The sequence below is a fragment of the Eleutherodactylus coqui genome, chromosome 1 (genome assembly GCF_035609145.1).
Source record: "Eleutherodactylus coqui strain aEleCoq1 chromosome 1, aEleCoq1.hap1, whole genome shotgun sequence".
Taxonomy (NCBI): domain Eukaryota; kingdom Metazoa; phylum Chordata; class Amphibia; order Anura; family Eleutherodactylidae; genus Eleutherodactylus; species Eleutherodactylus coqui.
The window spans coordinates 275,852,997-275,874,646 of NC_089837.1; the positions used below are offsets into that span (position 1 = coordinate 275,852,997).

The 21,650-nt window shown below is 45.3% G+C and overlaps 1 protein-coding gene across 3 annotated transcripts in view; it reads right to left on the minus strand.

Moving 5' to 3' along the window:
- Window positions 1-21,650, minus strand: part of ITPR3 (inositol 1,4,5-trisphosphate receptor type 3) — a 665,728-nt gene that overhangs the window by 49,880 nt on the left and 594,198 nt on the right. For all 3 annotated transcript variants that reach the window (XM_066609086.1, XM_066609095.1, XM_066609083.1), the window contains 6 exons: window positions 18,451-18,623; window positions 15,145-15,309; window positions 14,418-14,598; window positions 14,145-14,252; window positions 12,173-12,294; window positions 11,859-12,024 (listed from right to left, as the gene is read on the minus strand). In XM_066609086.1, the coding sequence (XP_066465183.1) occupies window positions 11,859-12,024; window positions 12,173-12,294; window positions 14,145-14,252; window positions 14,418-14,598; window positions 15,145-15,309; window positions 18,451-18,623 (915 nt within the window). The remainder of the gene's footprint in view (window positions 1-11,858; window positions 12,025-12,172; window positions 12,295-14,144; window positions 14,253-14,417; window positions 14,599-15,144; window positions 15,310-18,450; window positions 18,624-21,650) is intronic.

Here is a 21,650-nt window from a genome sequence, read left to right on the forward strand (position 1 = left end):
TCTATTGGCCAGAAAAGCGCACTAACGTCTCAGGGAAGGAAGTGAAAGTAACTCGAACATCGCGTGGTACTCGTCTCGAGTAACGAGCATCTCGAACACGCTAATATTAACTCGAACGAGTATCAAGCTCGGACGAGTACGTTCGCTCATCTCTAATGGTATGTAATCATGAACATGTCTTGGCTAAAACCATTGACCCACTACAAGAGCTAATTAAAACTAAACTTAAGCTCTGCTCTAGGTTACCACTCTCTGTGGCGGGGAGAATAAAACTCATCAAAATGGTAATACAGCCCAAATGCTTATACAACATGCAGCATATGCCAGTCAAGATCCTGCTACATTTTTTCCAATCTATAAACTCTATACTCACCACATTTATCTGGAGCTCATCCCTTGCAAAGATGAAACTATTTACCTTGCAGAGACCGAAGGACGCGGCAGGCATGGCCCTCCCAGATCTTAAACTCTATTACATCGCAGGACAGTTGAGGAACCTGAAGTCATGGTTCTTAAATGAAGAACTTTCCAAAACAGATTACTACCTAGCTGAAATGGTACATGGAAAAAAATGTAATAAGCTACCTAGAAAGACCAGAATACACTAAAGCCACAGATTTACTCCCGTTACATAAACTAGCCCTAGCTGTTTGGCAACTGGCCAAATCCAATCAACACTTTGAAGGTGCTATGGCGGAACTCCCAATATGGAATAATCCCACTCTCCCAGAGATGGGCTCTGTGCCAGATCCTCATTACTGATAAGACTAGGGTTAACAACATTAGGAGACATGTAAAGGGCTAATATGTTTATCTCTTAAACGCAACTACGAGATGAATTGCAAACACCTCACTTGCAGCTATTTAAATACTTCCAATTGCGACATGCAGCAAACACCCAATTTCCTGCCACTACGATCCAGGTCTCTAAATATCACATCATAGGAATTTTTCAATCCTAAGGCCCAAAAGGTTTGATATCTGTGCTATATACACATCTACTATCAACTAATATTGGCCAAAATTCACTACTAATTCAAAATAAATGGCAAGCTCTCATTCTAGAGCTAACACCGGATGATTGACAAGATATACGGGAATCCCATCTATTAGTATCCCTGGCAGTGAACAACAGACTGATACAACTGTATATCATACACCAATCTTACCTTACACCCATACAACTACATAAAACGGACAGAACCCAGACATCAGATTGTCATAGATGTCATCACCCTAATGCTGACTTTTGGCACATGATATGGGAATGCACGCATATCAGAGATTTCTGGGTGGTAACATTTGTGTCTAAGCGCTTGCCTTCCCCATACACACTCTAGATTCTAAAACAACATTATTTGGCTTATTAGATGCAGAACAATGGCCTCATCACCTACAAATCTTTATGAGGGAGGTGTTATTTTTAACTCGGAAGGCGATTACTCTAAAATGGATGGCCACCGAATCCCCTTCCATTACGGGGCATTAGTGTTTCTTGACGCCACCAGGAAGAACTGGTGGAATCATGACAGGGGGTGACACCCCCTGTAGCTGATTGGCTGCAGAGGTCGATGGGCCATAGGTCATGGCAGCCGACTAAAGTAATGCAGCTGCCATGATTTCTGACAGGGATGGAGGGTTAGGATGAGGGCAAAGTGTAACAGTTAGTGTTAAATATATAATATTAGGCTAACTGTTAGACGTACCGCTCACCCTAACCCTCCCTCCCTGGCACAAATGTTCGGACGCTGCTTTGCCTCACACAACACAGGTCCTTCATTTCTCTCCCCACCACAGTATATTCCCGCTGCTGCTCCCCCTGCGGCCGAAGCAGCTGGAAGCGCTGTGACTAGCATACCCACTGCTGTGCCCTGTTCCCGCTCACAGACCGCTGCAACTGCCGTTCCCGCTGCTGCGCCCTGCTCCCGCTCAGGGACTACTACGACTGCCGTTCCCGCTGCTGTGCCCTGCTCCCGCTCACGCAGCACGGCCACAGTACTGTAGAGGTGCGGCTCCACCTGTGGCCCCAGCGTCCGGGAGAGGATGTAGTGTGGTCGGCGCTGTTGTCCATGGGTCCCACTCCTGCAGCACTTGGATATATGCACGGCGCTTCCGCTCCCACAGCTGGGCCAAGCAGGCAGCAGCACTGTGACAGGTGTCCCTGCAGATGTGCACCACTCTACGCTTCCTCTTCGTGTCCTCCTGCGGCCAAAGCAGGCGGCAGTGCCGTGAGTGGGTGGCACCCTCCGGCAGCATGAGTCCCGATTCGGCTCCCCCACAATTATCCTTGGTTCCCCAGCTCATACCTACTTGCAGGACCTTAGCTTCTTGAGCCTATCGGGAACTAGGGGTGTGACAGAGGCGTTACTTCTGTCAAACGCCTAGCTTCTGGTGGCGTTAAGAAACACTAATACCCCATTATGGGATGGAAAAAATTAGTCAACACTGTTCTACCTCATGAAAAGGTAATCTACTAGAGATGAGCGAGCATACTCGTCCGAGCTTGATGCTCGTTCGAGTATTAGGGTGCTCGAGATGCTCGTTACTCGAGACGAGCACCACGCGGTACTCGTCTCGATTAAACGAGCACTGACCATTGAATTCAATGGAGCCAGCAATACAGCCAGCTCCATTGAAAGCAATGGGCTGCCGGCGATCGCGGGATGAATTGTCGGGAAGGGCTTAAATATATAAGCCCTTCCCTGCAATTCATCCAGAAATGTGTAAAAAAAAAAATATATATACTCACCTTGTCCCGGCAGAACGATGTTAGCCCACTGAATTCAATGGAGCCGGCAATACAGCCGGCTCCATTGAAAGCAATGGGCTGCCGGCGATCGCGGGATGAATTGTCGGGAAGGGCTTAAATATATAAACCCTTCCCTGCAATTCATCCAGAAATGTGTAAAAATAAAAAATATATATATACTCACCTTGTCCCAGCAGACGGAGTTCAGCGCGGCTGACCTGCAGTGGGTGTGAAGGGGGTGTGAGTCAGACTTGCCTCTGATTGGCTCAGCGCTGAGCCAATCAGAGGCAAATCTCACTCACACCCATTCATGAATTCATGAATGGGTGAGTGAGTGTTGCCTCTGATTGGCTCAGCACAGCTCTCAGCTGAATGACAGCAGTTCAGCACCACAGTGCAGGGGACAGCAGGAGAACACGCGGCTGTGCCCCGGCAGCTGAAGGGAGGTGAGTATCTATTTTTTTTTTTTTTTTAAATCACTTTTAATTCATTTCCAGGGAATGGCTTATATGTAAAAATATAAGTCCTTCCCTGAAAAAGAATTCAGGTGTGCCAGCGGACCATTGTCTTCAATGGAGTCGCCGGCAGCAGCAGCGGTTCCATTGAAGAGAATGCCTGCATTTTTATTCTTTTTTACACTAAAATCTTTCTTTTTCAGGTAAGGGCTTATATTTTTAAGCCCTTCCCGAAAATTCATCCCGCGCTCGCCGGCAGCCCATTGCTTTCAATGGAGCCGGCTGTATTGCCACCTCCATTGAATTCAATGGGCTAACATCGTTCTTCTCTGCCACAGAGGAGAACAATCGTTATGCTGACAGTGGGGGGGGGGGGGGTCTCACTCTTGCCACTATGGTGGCTTAATAGTGAGACCTCGGAGCCCGAAATGCAGCCCTGCATGTTGCTCCTCGCCTGCCCTATCCATTTCTGTGTTTTTTACATGACTTTGGTGATTTGCTAAGATTTTCACAAATGAAAACCTTGGCGGAGCACCAGTCATATACAAAAATGCTCGTCGCCCATTGACTTCAATGGAGTTCGTTACTCGAAACGAACTCTCGAGCATCACTGAAAGTTCGTCCCGAGTAACGAGCACCCAAGCATTTTGGTGCTCGCTCATCTCTATAATCTACCAAAACAGAGGATGCCCTACTAAATTTAACAAAATAAGGGGTGCATGGTTGGATGCCTGTACCACTTTGCAACATAACTATTTATATATGTTAGGTTAACCATGCAACGTAAATAAAAACCAATGCAAACAGGTTTATTGTTTGGAAAACGTTTTGTTGATGTTTCAAAGATGTTTGAAAATTAAATTAAAATTATATGATGTGTTCAATAAAACAAAGTAAAAAAAAAAAATTACACTCCCATATCACTTACCATCATTCATACACACATTTTGTGTCACAGGTGTAACTATATACAATACACGCATACATAAAAACAGTTATAGAACACACACATGGACATGTATTAATCTAGGTAATCAGTATTTTAGAGTATGTTCTAAAACTGCACCCCTTGAAGAATACCAACTGTGAGGTATATGTCAACTATATGTTACTCTTTTTGTCACAAATGCTTAATATGAGTACCTAAAACATGCAATTAAAATGTCACTTAATGTCTTACAAATGAGCCCCAATAATAGCTCAAGGTAATTGGTAGATGTGCGCCAATGTATATATTTAGCTTTATGCCATTCTTCCCGTTATTAGATTTTTACATTGAATCCATGCTATATCTCATCTTACATTGCTCAGTTTTTTTATTCTATCTGATAAACAGAAACTCAGAGTTGAATTATTCTAGTGATACACTACAAGTCATGCATTAGTACCAATGTTGTGACTACTAAAATCTGAGAAAATCTCAACATCGCTGTGTGTTTTCTGCAGTGCTTTTATTCTGTTATTGGACGATCATACAATATCACAAGAGACTCAGTGGCAGCTCAAGATAGGTGGTTGGCAGCTGCTGCCTTTCTTGAGTATTAGATTGGAGCCCTAGTCAGGAATCTCGGCCCGATAGCCCACAGAGAAGCTGTTTTTTATAAGGAACCACTGCTGTCTCACCTTTTCTGTTGGGTGCCTCGCATTGTTCAGCAGTAGTTGGATTGCTGCTTGGAAGTTGACTATGGAGGTAGCAGTGCACCAAGTAATTTCTCTTCCTCTCTGAAGATTTTCCCAACCAACTAAATGCTCTACCTCTGCTTTTTCCCAGTTTAATATTACATCTAACATTCAATACAAAAAAGTCTGTATAGAACTAATGCTATAATTTGATGAAAAAAGGTTCATGACTAGAGATGAGCGAACGTGTTCGTCCGAGCTTGATATTCGTGCGAATATTAGGGTGTTCGGGATGTTCGTTATTCGTAACGAACACCATGCGGTATTCGGGTTACTTTCACTTCCTTCCCTGAGACGTTAGCGCGCTTTTCTGGCCAATTGAAAGACAGGGAAGGCATTACAACTTCCCCCTGTGACGTTCAAGCCCTATACCACCCCCCTGCTGTGAGTGGCTGGGAAGATCAGATGTCACCCGAACATAAAAGTCGGCCCCTCCCGCGGCTCGCCTCAGATGCCTTGTGAGTTAGATGAGGGACAGTGCTGCTGGTACCGGAGCTGCTGTAGGGAGAGAAATAGCAGTTAGTGTAGGCTTCAAGAACTCCAAAGGTCCTTATTAGGGCCAGTAATACCTGTGTGTTGGCTGCTGTTAGCAGTGCCTTTTTTTTTTTTTTCTCAAAATCGCCTCTGCAGAGCGTTGCACCCGGCATTAGGGACAGAAGTGTTGGATAGACAGGGAGAGTGTTAGGAGTGAGTGTAGCCTTCAAGAACCTCAACGGTCCTTTCTAGGGCCATATTTAACCGTGTGCAGTACTGTCCAGGCTGCTGTTAGCTGTGCTGCATATTTTTTTTTTCTCAAAATCGCCTCTGCAGAGCATTGCACCCTCCATTGATACTACAGGGAAAGAATTGTGTAGGCAGGGCCACAACACAGTTATTATTCATTGAATATACGCAGTGGGTCCTTTTGGTGTAAAAAAAGGGAACCGAAATCTATTTGTCCTGCCTCTGTCCGTCCTAAGGGCTGTGGACACGTGTGAGCTGCGTGTACAACGTTAAAAAATCAGACGCACCCAGCTACGGTTTACTGCTGGCTTCGCCATTTGCTTTCCTTAATTGGGAAAAAAATACCTACTCTGCCAGAGTTAATAACTCTGCTACCCTCAAGTTCTGTGACACATTAGCAGGGACACAGCACAGTTATTAAACTTAGATTGTTCATTGAATATACGCAGTGGGTCCTTTTGGTGTAAAAAAAGGGAAAAAATTATATTTGGCCTGCAGTCTTGCGCCAATTTATTTCCTGCCTGTGAAATCAAATCACTGGTAATACAGCATGCTGAGGGGTAGGGGTAGGCCTAGAGGACGTGGACGCGGCCGAGGACGCGGAGGGCCAAGTCAGGGTGTGGGCACAGGCCGAGCTCCTGATCCAGGTGTGTCGCAGCCGACTGCTGCGCGATTAGGAGAGAGGCACGTTTCTGGCGTCCCCACATTCAACGCCCAATTAATGGGTCCACGCGGGAGACGGTTATTAGAAAATGAGCAGTGTGAGCAGGTCCTGTCCTGGATGGCAGAAAGTGCTTCGAGCAACCTATCGTCCACCCGCAGTTCTGCGCCGTCCACTGCTGCAAATCCGAATCCTCTGTCTGCTGCTCCTCCTTCCTCCCAGCCTCCTCACTCCACTACAATGACACCTGCTCAGGAGCGGTAACACTCCCAGGAACTGTTCTCGGGCCCCTGCTTAGATTGGGCAGGAGTGGTTCCTCTCCCACCAGAGGAGTTTATCGTCACTGATGCCCAACCATTCGAAAGTTCCCGGGGTCCGGGGGAAGAGGCTGGGGACTTCCGCCAACTGTCTCAAGAACTTTCTGTGTGTGAGGAGGACGATGACGATGAGACACAGTTGTCTTGCAGTGAGGTAGTAGTAAGGGCAGTAAGTCCGAGGGAGCAGTGCACAGAGGATTCGGAGGAAGAGCAGCAGGACGATGAGGTGACTGACCCCACCTGGTGTGCAACGCCTACACAGGACAGGTCTTCAGAGGGGGAGGCACGGCAAGCAGCAGGGCAGGTTGCAAGAGGCAGTGCGGTGGCCAGGGGTAGAGGCAGGGCCAGACCGAATAATCCACCAACTGTTTCCCAAAGCGCACCCTCGCGCCATGCCACCCTGCAGAGGCCGAGGTGCTCTAAGGTCTGGCAGTTTTTCACAGAGACGCCTGACGACCGACGAACAGTGGTGTGCAACCTTTGTCGCGCAAAACTCAGTCGGGGAGCCAACACCAACAGCCTCACCACCACCACCATGCGCAGACATATGATGGCCAAGCACCCCACAAGGTGGGACGAAGGCCGTTCACCGCCTCCGGTTTGCACCCCTGCCTCTCCCGCTGTGCCCCAACCTGCCACTGAGATGCAACCCCCCTCTCAGGACACAGGCACTACCGTCTCCTGGCCTGCACCCACACCCTCACCTCCGCTGTCCTCGGCCCCATCCACCAGTGTAGTTCAGCGCACCGTCCAGCCGTCGCTTGCGCAACTGTTGGAGCGCAAGCGCAAGTACGCCGCCACGCACCCGCACGCTCAAACGTTAACCGTCTGCATAGCAAAATTCATCAGCCTTGAGATGCTGCTGTATAGGGTTGTGGAAACGGAGTCCTTCAAAAGTATCATGGAGGCGGCGGCCCCGCGCTACTCAGTTCCCAGTCGCCACTACTTTTCCCGATGTGCCGTCCCAGCCCTGCACGACCACGTCTCCCGCAACATTGTACGCGCCCTCACCAACGCGGTTACTGCCACGGTCCACTTAACAACGGACACGTGGACAAGCACAGGCGGGCAGGGCCACTACATCTCCCTGACGGCACATTGGGTGAATTTAGTGGAGGCTGGGACAGAGTCAGAGCCTGGGACCGCTCACGTCCTACCCACCCCCAGAATTGCGGGCCCCAGCTCGGTGGTGGTATCTGCGGAGGTGTATGCTTCCTCCACTAAAGCACCCTCCTCCTCCTCCTCCTCTGCAACCTCTGTCTCGCAATCAAGATGTGTTAGCAGCAGCATGTCGCCAGCAGTCGGTGTCGCGCAGTGTGGCAGCACAGCGGTGGGCAAGCGTCAGCAGGCCGTGCTGAAACTACTCAGCTTAGGATATAAGAGGCACACGGCCCACGAACTGCTGCAGGGTCTGACACAGCAGACCGACCGCTGGCTTGCGCCGCTGAGCCTCCAACCGGGCATGGTCGTGTGTGACAACGGCCGTAACCTGGTGGCGGCTCTGCAGCTCGGCAGCCTCACGCACGTGCCATGCCTGGCCCACGTCTTTAATTTGGTGGTTCAGCGCTTTCTGAAAAGCTACCCACGCTTGTCAGACCTGCTCGTAAAGGCGCGCCGGCTCTGCGCACATTTCCGCAAGTCCCACACGGACGCTGCCACCCTGCGCACCCTGCAACATCGCTTTAAGCTGCCAGTGCACCGACTGCTGTGCGACGTGCCCACACGGTGGAACTCTACGCTCCACATGTTGGCCAGGCTCTATGAACAGCGTAGAGCTATAGTCGAATTCCAACTCCAACATGGGCGGCGCAGTGGGAGTCAGCCTCCTCAATTCTTTTTAGAAGAGTGGGCCTGGTTGGCAGACATCTGCCATGTCCTTGGTAATTTTGAGGAGTCTACCCAGGTGGTGAGCGGCGATGCTGCAATCATTAGCGTCACCATTCCTCTGCTATGCATCTTGAGAAATTCCCTGCAAAGCATAAAGGCAGCTGCTTTGCGCTCGGAAACGGGGGCGGTGGAAGACAGTATGTCGCTGGATAGTCAGAGCACCCTCCTGTCTATTTCTCAGCGCGTAGAGGAGGAGGAGGAGGAGCATGAGGAGGATGAGGAGGAGGGGGAAGAGACAGCTTGGCCCGCTGCTGACGGTACACCGGCTGATTGCCTGTCATCCTTTCAGCGTGTATGGCCTGAGGAGGAGGAGGAGGAGGATCCTGAAAGTGATCTTCCTAGTGAAGACAGCCATGTGTTGCGTACAGGTACCCTGGCACACATGGCTGACTTCATGTTAGGATGCCTTTCTCGTGACCCTCGCGTTGCACGCATTCTGGCCACAACGGATTACTGGGTGTACACACTGCTCGACCCACGCTATAAGGAGAACCTGCCCACTCTCATTCCCGAAGAGGAAAGGGGTTCGAGAGTGTTGCTATACCACAGGACCCTTGCGGACAAGCTGATGGTAAAATTCCCAGCCGACAGCGCTAGTGGCAGAAGGCGCAGTACCGAGGGCAAGGTAGCAGGGGAGGTGCGGAGATCGAGCAGCATGTACATCCCAGGCAGTGCAACAGTCTTTAAGGGCCTGGACAGCTTTATGGCTCCCCACCAAGACTGTGTCACCGCTCCCCAGTCAAGGCTGAGTCGGCGGGAGCACTGTAAAAGGATGGTGAGGGAGTACGTAGCCGATCGCACGACCGTCCTCCGTGACGCCTCTGCCACCTACAACTACTGGGTGTCGAAGCTGGACACGTGGCCTGAACTAGCGCTGTATGCCCTGGAGGTGCTTGCTTGTCCTGCGGCTAGCGTCTTGTCGGAGAGGGTGTTTAGTGCGGCTGGGGGAATCATCACAGAGAAGCGTACCCGCCTGTCAACCGACAGTGCCGACAGGCTAACACTCATCAAGATGAACAAAGCCTGGATTTCCCCAGACTTCTGTTCTCCACCAGCGGACAGCAGCGATACGTAAGCAATACGTAGGCTGCACCCGCGGATGGAAGCTACGTTCTCTCTCACCATCCAAAACGGGGACATTTCTGCTTCATCAATCTGTGTCTAATATTCCTCCTCCTCCTCCTGCTCCTCCTCCTGAAACCTCACGTAATCACGCTGAACGGGCAATTTTTCTTAGGGCCACAAGGCTCACTCATCTAATTTTTCGAAACAATTTTTATATGTTTCAATGCTCTTAAAAGCGTTGAAACTTTAACTTGAACCAATTTTTCGTTAAACTGGGCTGCCTCCAGGCCTAGTTACCACTTAAGCCACATTAACCAAAGCGATTAATGGGTTTCACCTGCCATCTTGGTTGGGCATGGCCAATGTTTACTGAGGTACATTAGTACTGTTGGTACACCAATTTTTTGGGGCCCTCACCTACAGTGTAATCATAGCAATTTGTATGTTATTCGCCTGCACTCATGGTACAGAAGTGTGTGTGGGGTTGGCCTACACTTTAGCTACATAAATGTAACTTGGGCCTTGGCTATACTAAGGCTACTGAAATGGAACTAAGACTGCGCTCCCACTATACTGCTGCTTCAGAATTGTTACTGGGGCCTGTCTTGAGTGCTACTATTGCTGACATGGAACGAAGACTGCGCTCCGGCTATACTGCTGCTTCGGAATTGTTACTGGGGCCTGTCTTGAGTGCTACTATTGCTGACATGGAACGAAGACTGCGCTCCTCCTATAATGCTGCTAGTGATATGTTAGTGGGGCCTGTCCTAATGCTACGGCTGAAATGTTACGAATTATGGGCTCTGCCTATACCGCTGCTAATGGTATGTCTCTGGGGTGTGGAAACAGAGGCTTCCCAAAGACATGATGGCGGCGAGGCCATTTCCCACCAACGCGGTTACTGTTAAGGTGCATATAACCACGGACACGTGGAGAGGACACGTAGTGCCTCAAAAACATCCCCCTCCTCCTCCAACAGGGAAAACATTCTTGGCAAATGCCTTTGCATTGGTTCGTCTGGTGGCAGTCCAAGAATTTCACCTTTACCGACACTACAAGAGAGCCCCCCCACCATCCCCCCGCCACGGCCCACTTAATCCTGGCCGCATTCCGAAAACCAACAAAATAAAACCGCGCTACTAGGTCCGCAGTCACCACCACATTACCACCAACGCGGTTACTGTTAAGGTACATATTACCAGTCTGACTGGGGCATGCAGACACCTTGACAGAATGAATAGTGTGTGGCACATAGGTTCCCCATTGCTATGCCCACGTGTGCAGCTCCTGATGGCGGTGGCACAGGATTATATTTCTCATTGCTTCTGTACAGCATTGTGGGCTATCGCCCCGCCCCTTTTAAAGAGGGTCGCTGCCTAGCCGTGCCAACCCTCTGCAGTGTGTGCCTGCGGTTCCTCCTCATGGCAGACGCACTTCTAAATAGACATGAGGGTGGTGTGGCATTAGGGCAGCTGAAGGCTGCGCAGGGACACTTTGGTGTGCGCTGTGGGGGGGAGGGGGGGCGGTTGGTCAGCATGTAAACCAGGAGAAGTGGCAGCGGAGTGTCATCCAGGCAGTGATTGTGCTTTGTTGTAGCTAGTGTGGTGCTTAGCAAAGGTATGCCATGCTATTGAGGGCTTTTCAGAAGTAAAAGTTTTTGGGAGGGGGGGGCCCACTCTTGCCGCTATTGTGGCTTAATAGTGGGACCTGTGAACTTGAGATGCAGCCCAACACGTAGCCCCTCGCCTGCCCTATCCGTTGCTGTGTCGTTCCCATCACTTTGTTGAATTGCCCAGATTTTCACACATGAAAACCTTAGCGAGCATCGGCGAAATACAAAAATGCTCTGGTCGCCCATTGACTTCAATGGGGTTCGTTATTCGAAACGAACCCTCGAACATCGCGGGAAGTTCGTTTCGAATAACGAACACCCGAGCATTTTGGTGTTCGCTCATCTCTATTCATGACTGTTAGTACATATAAAAGACTTATTCTATAAGATTATTTACTGTACAATGCATGGGATCAGATATAAACCGGCCTAAAAAATAACATTTGCTTGTAGTTAATTACGATTGGAAGCAACTATACAACAGTCAGTAAATTACAGAGAATTGAGCCCTGCCGTTTTGTCCATAAAATCTATAATAAAATTCACATCCTGCAGTCCTCTGAATTATAAATCTGACCTTGATTTTGTGGCCTTTTTTATTAGCAGAAATAGGATCTGGCAAAAGTTCTTCTCATACCATGGGCAATTTTAAAGGCAATCACATTCTAAATTATTTAAACTGTGCTTACCGAGACTTGTCATTTCTTACCACAAATAAAGCAGGTAGTCTTCAATACCTCTTCTTTCTTTTGTTTCTCACTTCTCAAATCAGCAAATGTGTCAATAATAACACCAAAAATTAGGTTCAAAACGATGATAATAACAATGAAGAAGAATAATAGATCATAAATCACACGAGCTGGAAATAAGGATTCCTGTTGGTAAAATACAGAAATGCTCCCATTCAAATACAAGAAACACGTTGATGAAGCAAGTTACTAGCACTATGTAAATAACCATGGCTATATATATTTAGACACAGAATCTTTCCTTGTTATAAGTATATTTAATTTTGACTCTTACTTCTTTAGAAGGTTTTCTCAAAATGTCTCCCACACCACCTCCGTTCCGCAACCCATGATTAAGAACGGTTAGAATGCACATAAGCAGTGTATCACAAGCTCTTTCTGTGCCATCATCCTCATCTACACAGATTTATAAGTAGATAAAATTAAAGAGAGAAGAAATATAAAATGTATATCACATAGAATTAAACATAAGCAGTTCAGTTTGTTTAGTAAATCAGACCTTATATCAGTACGACAGTTTACCAATTATGATTTTTTTTTCAACTCAGAGATATAGTAATTTTTATTTTTTGTTGCATCTTTTTAAACGTAACAACGGGAAATGCAGCCACTTTGGGGTGACCTTTAAATTAGCTTCTCAGGAAGTAATTACAAATCTATGACCTTATTATCGATCGAACATTCTGACAAAATGAAATGACAGCGATCATCAGTTTCTAAGAAGCTAATTTAAAGCGGGCAACAAATATGGTCACACTTCTTATCACTGTAGAAAAGGAAACAATTAGAGATAAGCGAGCACGGTCAGATAAGTCAGTTACTTGAGCGAGCCTCGCTCTTATCGAGTGACTGCCTTCTTGTCCGAGCGTGCTCGGTGGAGAGGGGGAGGGGCGGCGGCGGATAGCGGGGGAGAGAGTGAGAGAGAGATCTCTCTCTCCCTCCCCCCCGCTACTCCCCAGCCGCCCCCCCTGAGCACGCTCAGACAAAAATGCAGTTACTCGAGAAGTGAGGCTCACTCGAGTAACTGACTTATCCGAGCATGCTCACTCATCTCTAGAAACAATACAAAACTGAAAATAATTATTGAATATTACTTTAACTTCTTATTCGATATCATCTTTAAAGTCTGGCCAATATATATCTAATAAATAATTTATTCTATAAATATTAGCATGTTAGACTTAAAATATCAGCATAAACTTTTCATAAACCGAAATAACCAAGGGGAAAGTCTGCAGATTTATCGTCAGCTTTCTTTGCAATTATCACACAAACTGCATTCCCGTTACACTTCACAATGCTATGCAATTCTACACAGTTTACAGTTAAGAAGTGTGCATACATTATTAAATAAATAGTTTCCAATGTGGCCAGCGACTATTACTGAGAGGCTGAAAGGAAAGGCTGAGGTATATTGCAAGGGTAATGTATTTATTATATTTGTGATTTTTGGGTTACCGTATATACCGGCGTATAAGGCGACGGGGCGTATAAGACGACCCCCCAACTGTCACCTTATACGCCGGTATACAGTGGAGAAAAAAAAAAAATTCATTACTCACCCCCCACGGCGTTCTGTCGCGCTCCGGCAGGATGTCGCTCGCTCCGGCAGGCTGTCGCTCCCTCCTTGTCCCCGGCGCAGCATAGCTTTCTGAATGCGGGGCTTGAAATCCCCGCTTCCAGAAAGCTAATACACACGCCGGCAGCCATGACATCATTGAATGGCTGTGATTGGCTAAAGCACACGTGGCTTCAGCCAATCACACTATTCAATGACATCATTGAATGGGTGTGATTGCTAACACGTGCGCCTTCAGCCAATCACAGCCATTCAATGATGTCATTGAATAGTGTGATTGGCTGAAGCCACGTGTGCTTTAGCCAATCACAGCCATTCAATGCTGTCATGGCTGCCGGCGTGTGTATTAGCTTTCTGGAAGCGGGGATTTCAAGCCCCGCATTCAGAAAGCTATGCTGCGCCGGGGACGAGGAGCGAGCGACATCCTGCCGGAGCGAGCGACATCCTGCCGGAGCGCGACAGAACGCCGTGGGAGGTGAGTAATAAATTTTTTTTTTTTACACTTTTTTTTTTTTTGTATTACCGGCGTATAAGACGACCCCCGACTGCAGAGCAGATTTTTCGGGGTTCAAAAGTCGTCTTATACGCCGGTATATACGGTAAGACAAATAATGCAGTACCAGGTTTAACAGTAATTTGCACCTCATTGTCATACAAGTCTATTCACCTTCTGTATTATCAAGTATAGTAACGTCAGAAGTGCAGTCAGTTTGGTCCTTCCCACAATATTCTGTAAAAGAATTTGATCCCATTGCCTGAGTCATAGTGAGGGGAGCTGCAGAGAAAGAAACAGACTCATCTGAACTACTTTTTTAGAGCCCATCAGTCTAAGATGTTGTAATTTATAATGCAAAAAAAGAACTTTCATGAATAAACCATTTAGACTGACTAGTATAAAAATCAATGTTATAATACAAATGACATTTCCTCTACAACTCACCCTGGGGAAGCCGATCCACTTCCATAATAAAGTCATCTTTCAAGAAGAGGAATCCCACAATGGAGAAGAGGTAGACCAGGATTAGTGCAAGCAGGGCAGTTAGAAGAATTGATCGGCCATTTCGTGTTACACTCTTAATCACATTAAATAATGTTTCTTCCCGATATATCAGGTCAAAAAGCTTAAGGTGAAGGAGAAATAAAATTAAATCATATTAAAATATCAACAAAAGAAAAATCAAACCTATTCTCCATTACTTGAAGTTGTAAATAAAATTGGCTTTAATGTATTTTTCAGTTCAGCATCCATGTGCAGCTTTTGATAACTTGATTTCTATCATCTACTTTATGAAATCCCAAAGGAAATATCAGCAGGTTTTTGAAGAGTAGAACAGAACAGCTTAATAGAAAGGCATTTACAGGGGAAAAGGATAATTCTTGTAACTTCTGCCACAGCAGTGCAATAGAAGAGCTGTGTAGACTTTTTTTTTGCTGGGGATAGTTTAAAGTTATAGATCTGGCTACATATAGCTATGTTTTATAGATCTGGCTCGACACACACACATACTGTACTTCTTTGTACAAGTCTCATAGCTTAAGCTCAAAAGTTAGGCTGTGACACAAGTATAGCTACTTCTAAACCTTAAGGTCTTGCAGTCAAAGCACTGCATTCTGAGATGGAAAGCATATAATATCTTTGCTTGTTTGTCGATTCTCCAGTCACTTACCAAGATGCTGTAAAACAGTTCATGAACGAAGATTCCCAGAAAGCTGGTAAGAATGTAGGCCACATGATAAAGAAACTCCACATCCATTATCATGGCCTTATAGCCACGGATGAAGGTTCCTCGATTGCCCACAAAACTAACCACAAAAACAATTTTGTTCGTCAGCTGTTGAGAATTAAAAAAGCATAAGAGTTGAGTGAATGGGATAGGTTATGTTGGAAATGGCCTTGTTCTATGTAAAAAGTAGACTAAGACATTCTAGTAAAAGAACAGTGCAGAAATTAGAGATGCAGCCAGAAATCCACTTGCCATAAAATAAAGAATAGATTAAAAGCGATTTTTTTTTTTACACTAAAGACAGTATTTTTTCTTCATTCATACAAATAAATACGTGTGAATTACCAAGAAGAGTTGATGCATCTACAATAAATGAAAATGAAATTTAGGCCGCTTTCACACGAGCGACAAAATCGTCGATTTGTCTCGCTATGCGACAGCGCTACAAATCGTATGTATGCATGCTTTCCAATGGGATCCTGCACATTAGCGATGCTTTGTACGCTGCTACATTACAAGAAAAAAAATTGCGGCATGCTGAATATTGCAAATGTTTTATAGCCCATGTTTCCCTATAGAACTTTCCTCTGTGTTGCGTCGCCCGAACATGCAGTTTCCGTGTGGTGCTATGCAACTTTTACAGTAGGAAATCCTACAGTTTCCCCTAAAATAAGGACTAGCTACATTAAAAAAAATGTAAAACAAAAAACAATACGTCACCTAAGTGACACTGTCTGGCTCCACCACACATTTCCTCTGCAGCTCCGACACACTTGCTTGTAGCTTTCACCCAGCTCTTCCTGGTCAGGGATTCAAAAACTCAGCTCAGCCAATCACTGCGGCAATCAGTGAACCAATCACAGCCATTTTGAACCCCTGACCAGGAAGCGCTGGTGAAAACTACAACCAAGTGTGCCAGAGCTGCAAAGGAGACATATGACGAAGCCGGACAGTCCCTCTTGGGTAATGTATTGTGTTTTTTGTTGTTTTTCTTAATGCAGCCAGGGCTCATTTTTGGGGAAACCGTAGGATTTCCTACTGTAAAAGTTGCATAACACCACCCAAAACTGCGTTTTCGAGCGATATTTCAAGCACACCCCGCCTCCCTTCAGAGCACAGATGCGATATCGCTGTTGCCCGTATGAAAGAGGCCTTATACTGAAGTTGAGATTTGGACTGACATTACCTAGTGTTTCCTGAAGGGTAAAACAGAACATACGTAGCCCACCAAACTTGGTGCCCCACACAATCCAATTACTGGGTAAACATAAACCAAGCTAACTTACTGGTACTTGCATGCTCTTACTCACTAAAAGAGTGTGCTTTCTAACAGTTCTGTTAAGAGGCAATGATCATGCTATTCTTGAATTTTGGATAACAAGGGGAAGAAGACCTGAGAAAACTCAGACCTCAAGGTTGGACTTCAGAAAAGCAGATTTTAATGGACGGTAAGAAGAATCCAATGGCTGGATGTTCTTAAGGACAGAAATGTCCAAGAAGGTTTAGAAATATTGCAAACAGAGATTGTCAATTGTTAGCAATCCCTAAAAGAAGGAAGAATCGGAAGCATTTTATAAATGCTTCAACATTTTTATAAATGATCTGAAGGAGGCAATTGAGGGAAAACATTTGGAGATGACACAAAGCTAGGAGAGACAGCTAACACTAGAGAAGAAAGAGAGGATTCAAAAAGATCTAGTAAAGCTGGAACACACACAATGACATTTAACAAGGAGAAATGCCTACATGTGGGCAAAAAAAAATGAAAAGAGCACATACAGAAGTGAATGAATTGAGTCAACAATGTGATGCAGTAGCAAAAAAAAGGCAAACACAATTCTGGGATGTAGTAAGAGAAGCATAAAGTCAATCACGTGAGGCAATTATCCCCCTCCTCTCTTCCTTAGGGCGCCTTCACACGACAGTTTTTATGTTCATTTTTTTGTGAGCCAAAACCAGGAACAGATCCAAAATATGGAAGACATGCAAATCTTTCTCTTAGACTTTCTCTCCATTCCTGGTTTTGACTCACAGAAAAACTGAACATAAAAACGGTCATGTGAATAAGCCCTTAGTCAGACCTTATCTAGAATAATGTGTCTTAAAAAAAGACATAGACAAACTGGAGCAAGTTGAGAGAAGAGCTACCAGGATGGTGGGCAGTCTACAAATAATGTCCTATGAGAAAAGGTTAAAGGATCTGGGAATGTTTAGCTTGCAAAAAAGAAGGCTAAGAGGAGACTTAATAGCTGACTGATTACAAGTATCTGAAGGGCTGTTACAGTGCAGAGGGATCAGCCCTATTCTCATTTGCACAAGGAAAGACTAGAAGCCATCGCTTCCCATTGGATGAACCTGAAAGGGAGGAGACATAGATTAGATATTAGAAAAATGTTTCTGACTGTGAGGCTGCATCTGTATCGCTGCAAAACATCGCTCATGGGAAGAAAACCATTGGAAACCATAGGCTTCACATTGTAGCAATGATTTTGTAGCTAGATTTTGTAGCCCGTGCGGATGCAGCCTAAGGCTGGGTTCACACAGGGCGGATTTGCCGCGGTTTTGCCGCAGCAGATCCGCCCGCGGCCGCTAATCTCGGGATTAGCCAGCCATGTGGATGAGATTTCTCAGAAATCTTGTCCACACAGGACGGCTAATCCGCTGCGGCAAATCCGGTTGAAACAGCGGCTGCGGCGGCCGCAGCCGCGGTTTCAAAAGAAGCAGCATGTCTGTTTACTTTCTTTTTTTTGTTTATTTATGTCGCGGCCGCGCTCTCCTCTATGGGAGCGCCGTCCGCAACGGAAAAGCATGCGGCCGGGCCGCTTCAAAACCGCCGCGGTTCTCCCGGCAGAAATCTCGCGGTTTTTGCTGCGGCCAAACCGCGAGATTTCCGACGGGAATACGCCCCGTGTGAACCCAGCCTAAGGGTGATCAATGAGTGGAACAGGTTGCCATGGGAGGTGGTGAGTTCTCCTTCAATGGAAGTCTACAAGAATAGTCTGGACAGACATCTGCCTGGGATTAGTGAATCTTGCATTGAGCAGGGGGTTGGACACAATGACCCTGGAGGTCCCTTTCAACTCTACCATTCTATGATTCTATTCCATGCACAAAGAAAGGACAAAGTTCACCAAAACTCTGAATTTATTCTGGCTCTCTGTACTTACTGTGGGAAGCGAGCCTACAAAAAGTAATGGCACCTCCTGTCACCTATGTATTTTCAGAAGTATAAAGGACATAAAACCTTACATTCAAAGCTCCCAGTATGTAGAGTGTTGGACCAATTCCCAGGTAATACACGGAACGCAAGATCAATGCCACAATAAGTGGTCGTAGACCATAACGCTTTGTGAAAAGAGACATAACTGAGAAGCAAACCATGGTCCAGAAAAGAAGAGAAATAAGAGGTGAATCCAAAACTCCTAAGAAATAAAACAAAGTCTGTGTTAGGGAGCAAAAATAGTTTTACTTTATGCATAATAAGATAGATAATATACTAGTTTTCCCCATATCTCTAAGACTGAATTTGTTTTAAAGGGCTTGGGTATATTCAATCTGTGTTGGAAAAACTCGTTTAAGCACAGATTTGTGTCTCGGATTTGCACTGCTGCTATCATGCAACTGCACGCAGTTTAGGATGGATGCCATGGATTTGAAGCCATGCAAAATCTATACAGAATTCATACGGATTCAGCAGCAAATTCTGCATTGTGAACATAGACTTAAATTGATCAAAACAGCATTACTTACAATTTATGTCAAAAGACACAAACATTAACAATCAAAACTAATTAGCTGGTTTCAATGTTCCCTTTAACACCTCCCTACATTTTCATGCACATATATGTCAGGGAAAGGGTCTCATTCTCACATCCAGACCTATATGTACGTAATGGTCATTGCACAGGCTCAAAAGCAGAGCGTATATGATCACCACTAGAGATGAGCGAACGTACTCGGTAAGGGCGACTTCGCAATCGAGCACCGCGATTTTCGAGTACTTCACTACTCGGGTGAAAAGTGCTCGGGTGCGCTGTGGGGCGGGGGGTTGCAGAGGGGAGTGGGGGGTAGCAGCGGGGAACAGGGGGGAGCCCTCTCTCTCTCCCTCTCCCCCCCACTCCCCGCTGCAACCCCCCGCTCACCCACAGCGCACCCGAGTACTTTTCACCCGAGTAGTGAAGTACTCGAAAATCTCGGTGCTCGATTGCGAAATCGCCCTTACCGAGTACGTTCGCTCATCTCTAATCACCACACAACCCCAGCCATAATTGACAGCCAGGATCGCTATACAAAGGCTAGAATCAGAGCTAGCTCAAATCATGATTCTTTAACACCTTAGATACCAAAGGCAGAGCTGACCACAGTATTTAGAGGTGACTCGGGCAATCGGCATCTATATGATTGCTGTTGCTGCGAAAAGACAATGCAATGGCCTCCACATTTGCCATTCACTAAAGCCTATTTGGCACTGCCAGATGCAGGGTCTAATAAGCCTAACAATCAGTTTATTATAAATAAAACTTCAGTACATGATTAGTGCAGTGCATTATGTAAGCGATTAACCAATAACACCTTGAAGTCCCCCTGTGGAACTAATAAATATTCTAAACAAAAAAAGCAAACAAAAATTCTATGTATAAAGAAATTGAAGTAAAAATAAAAAATAAAAAACAATATTTCACTAATAAAATGCTATTTATTATCTGAAACACCCCTTCAAAAATTCTTACAAAGTTACTATTACTACATTTCTAACAACACAAACTATAAAAGCATCAGATTATTTAGTCGACAAGGTGAAGACCATTAAAAGAATACAAAAAACTATACCAAAATTGGTGTTTTTGTTCATTTTGTCTTAAGAAAATACAATAAAAAGTGACTGAAAAATTGTATGTACCAAAAAATATCATCAATGAAAACGACTCATCCACAAAAAGTCGTCACACACCTCCAACGAAGAAAAGAAAAATGTTATCACCATCATATAGCAATAGAAAAAGGGTTTTGCATGTAAAGTGCTTTTATTGTTACAAAAGTAGTTAAACAAAAGCTATATAAATTTGGTGTCTTTTCAATCAGACTGCTCTGTAGAATAAAGTCAAAATATCACTTATTCAGACAGGCGTATATCGGTCGGGTTTCCACGCCCGGCCAATATACGCTGCCCCCCTCTGTAAGGGGAGGAGGCAGGCCTGGCGGGAGCTAGTACACTGAGCTCCCGCCCCCTCTCTGCCCCTCACCACTGTTTGTAATGGGAGGAGGCGGGGAAAAACTTAGCACCGCCCCGTCCCACCCCTCCCATTGCAAGCAGTGGTGAGGGGCGGAAAGGGGAAGGGAGCTCAGTGCACTAGCTCTCGGCTAGGTCTGCCTCCTCCCTTGTAGAGAGGGACAGCGTACATCGGCCGGGTGTGAAAATCCGACCGATATACGCCTGTCGGAATAAGCCCTTATACCGCACAGTGAACAGTGTAAGAAAGAAAAAATAAACAATGCCCGAGTTTCATCTTTTTTGTTTACCCCAACACCAAAAACATGCCAGAATTGTTGATTTTGATCATCACACCGCCCCACATACCAAAAAAAAAGCAAAAGTCATGCACTGCAAAATAGTATTAATGAAACCATCAACTCATCCAGAGAAAAAACCCACACACAGCTCTATAAACAATAAAATAAGAGTCATAGCTCTCTGAATATTGTAATGCAAAAAAAGAGAAAAAAAAAATTCTATGAAAAAATGTTCTTATTTTGCAATAGTACTAAAATGAATTGTAATAAAAAAAATGGAAATTTGGTATTTCTGCATTTGTACTAACAGTATATTGCTAATATGTGATTTGCAATAAAAAGGTATCAAAATGTTGTCTGTGTCCGAAAATGGAACCAATGGAACCCTCAGCTTGTCCTACAAAAAGCAAGCCGCCCACCCCCAGCTCATATATGGCAAAGTTAAGGTTTTCTGAATATGATGATGAAACTTGCTTTAATTGTAAAACATAATATATACATTTATTAGTAGAACCAAACTAACAGCAGAATAACACTAAAATGTCACTTATATAACACTCTGAAGGCTATAAAAATGAAACCTATACAATGTAAATGCTTGGAATACGGCAACGCATTGCATTTTTTGTTTAAGAAAATTTTTTATTTACTTTTTAAAAATAGAAAAGTAATAAACTACGTAAATTTAGTATCACCATAATCTTACTAGAACACAGGTGGATATCAAAAGTCTACACACCTGTTAAAATGGTATGTTTTAGTCACATTAAAAATACATATCTTGACTTGGCAATCTTTGCCCACTCTTCCTTGCAAAAGTGCTCCAAATCTGTCATTGCAAGGGCAAGGGTCTTGTGTGCAACTCTCTTCAGGTAAACCCACAGATTTTCAATGGTATTTAGGTCTGGGCTCTGGCTGGGCCATTCCAAAACTCTGAT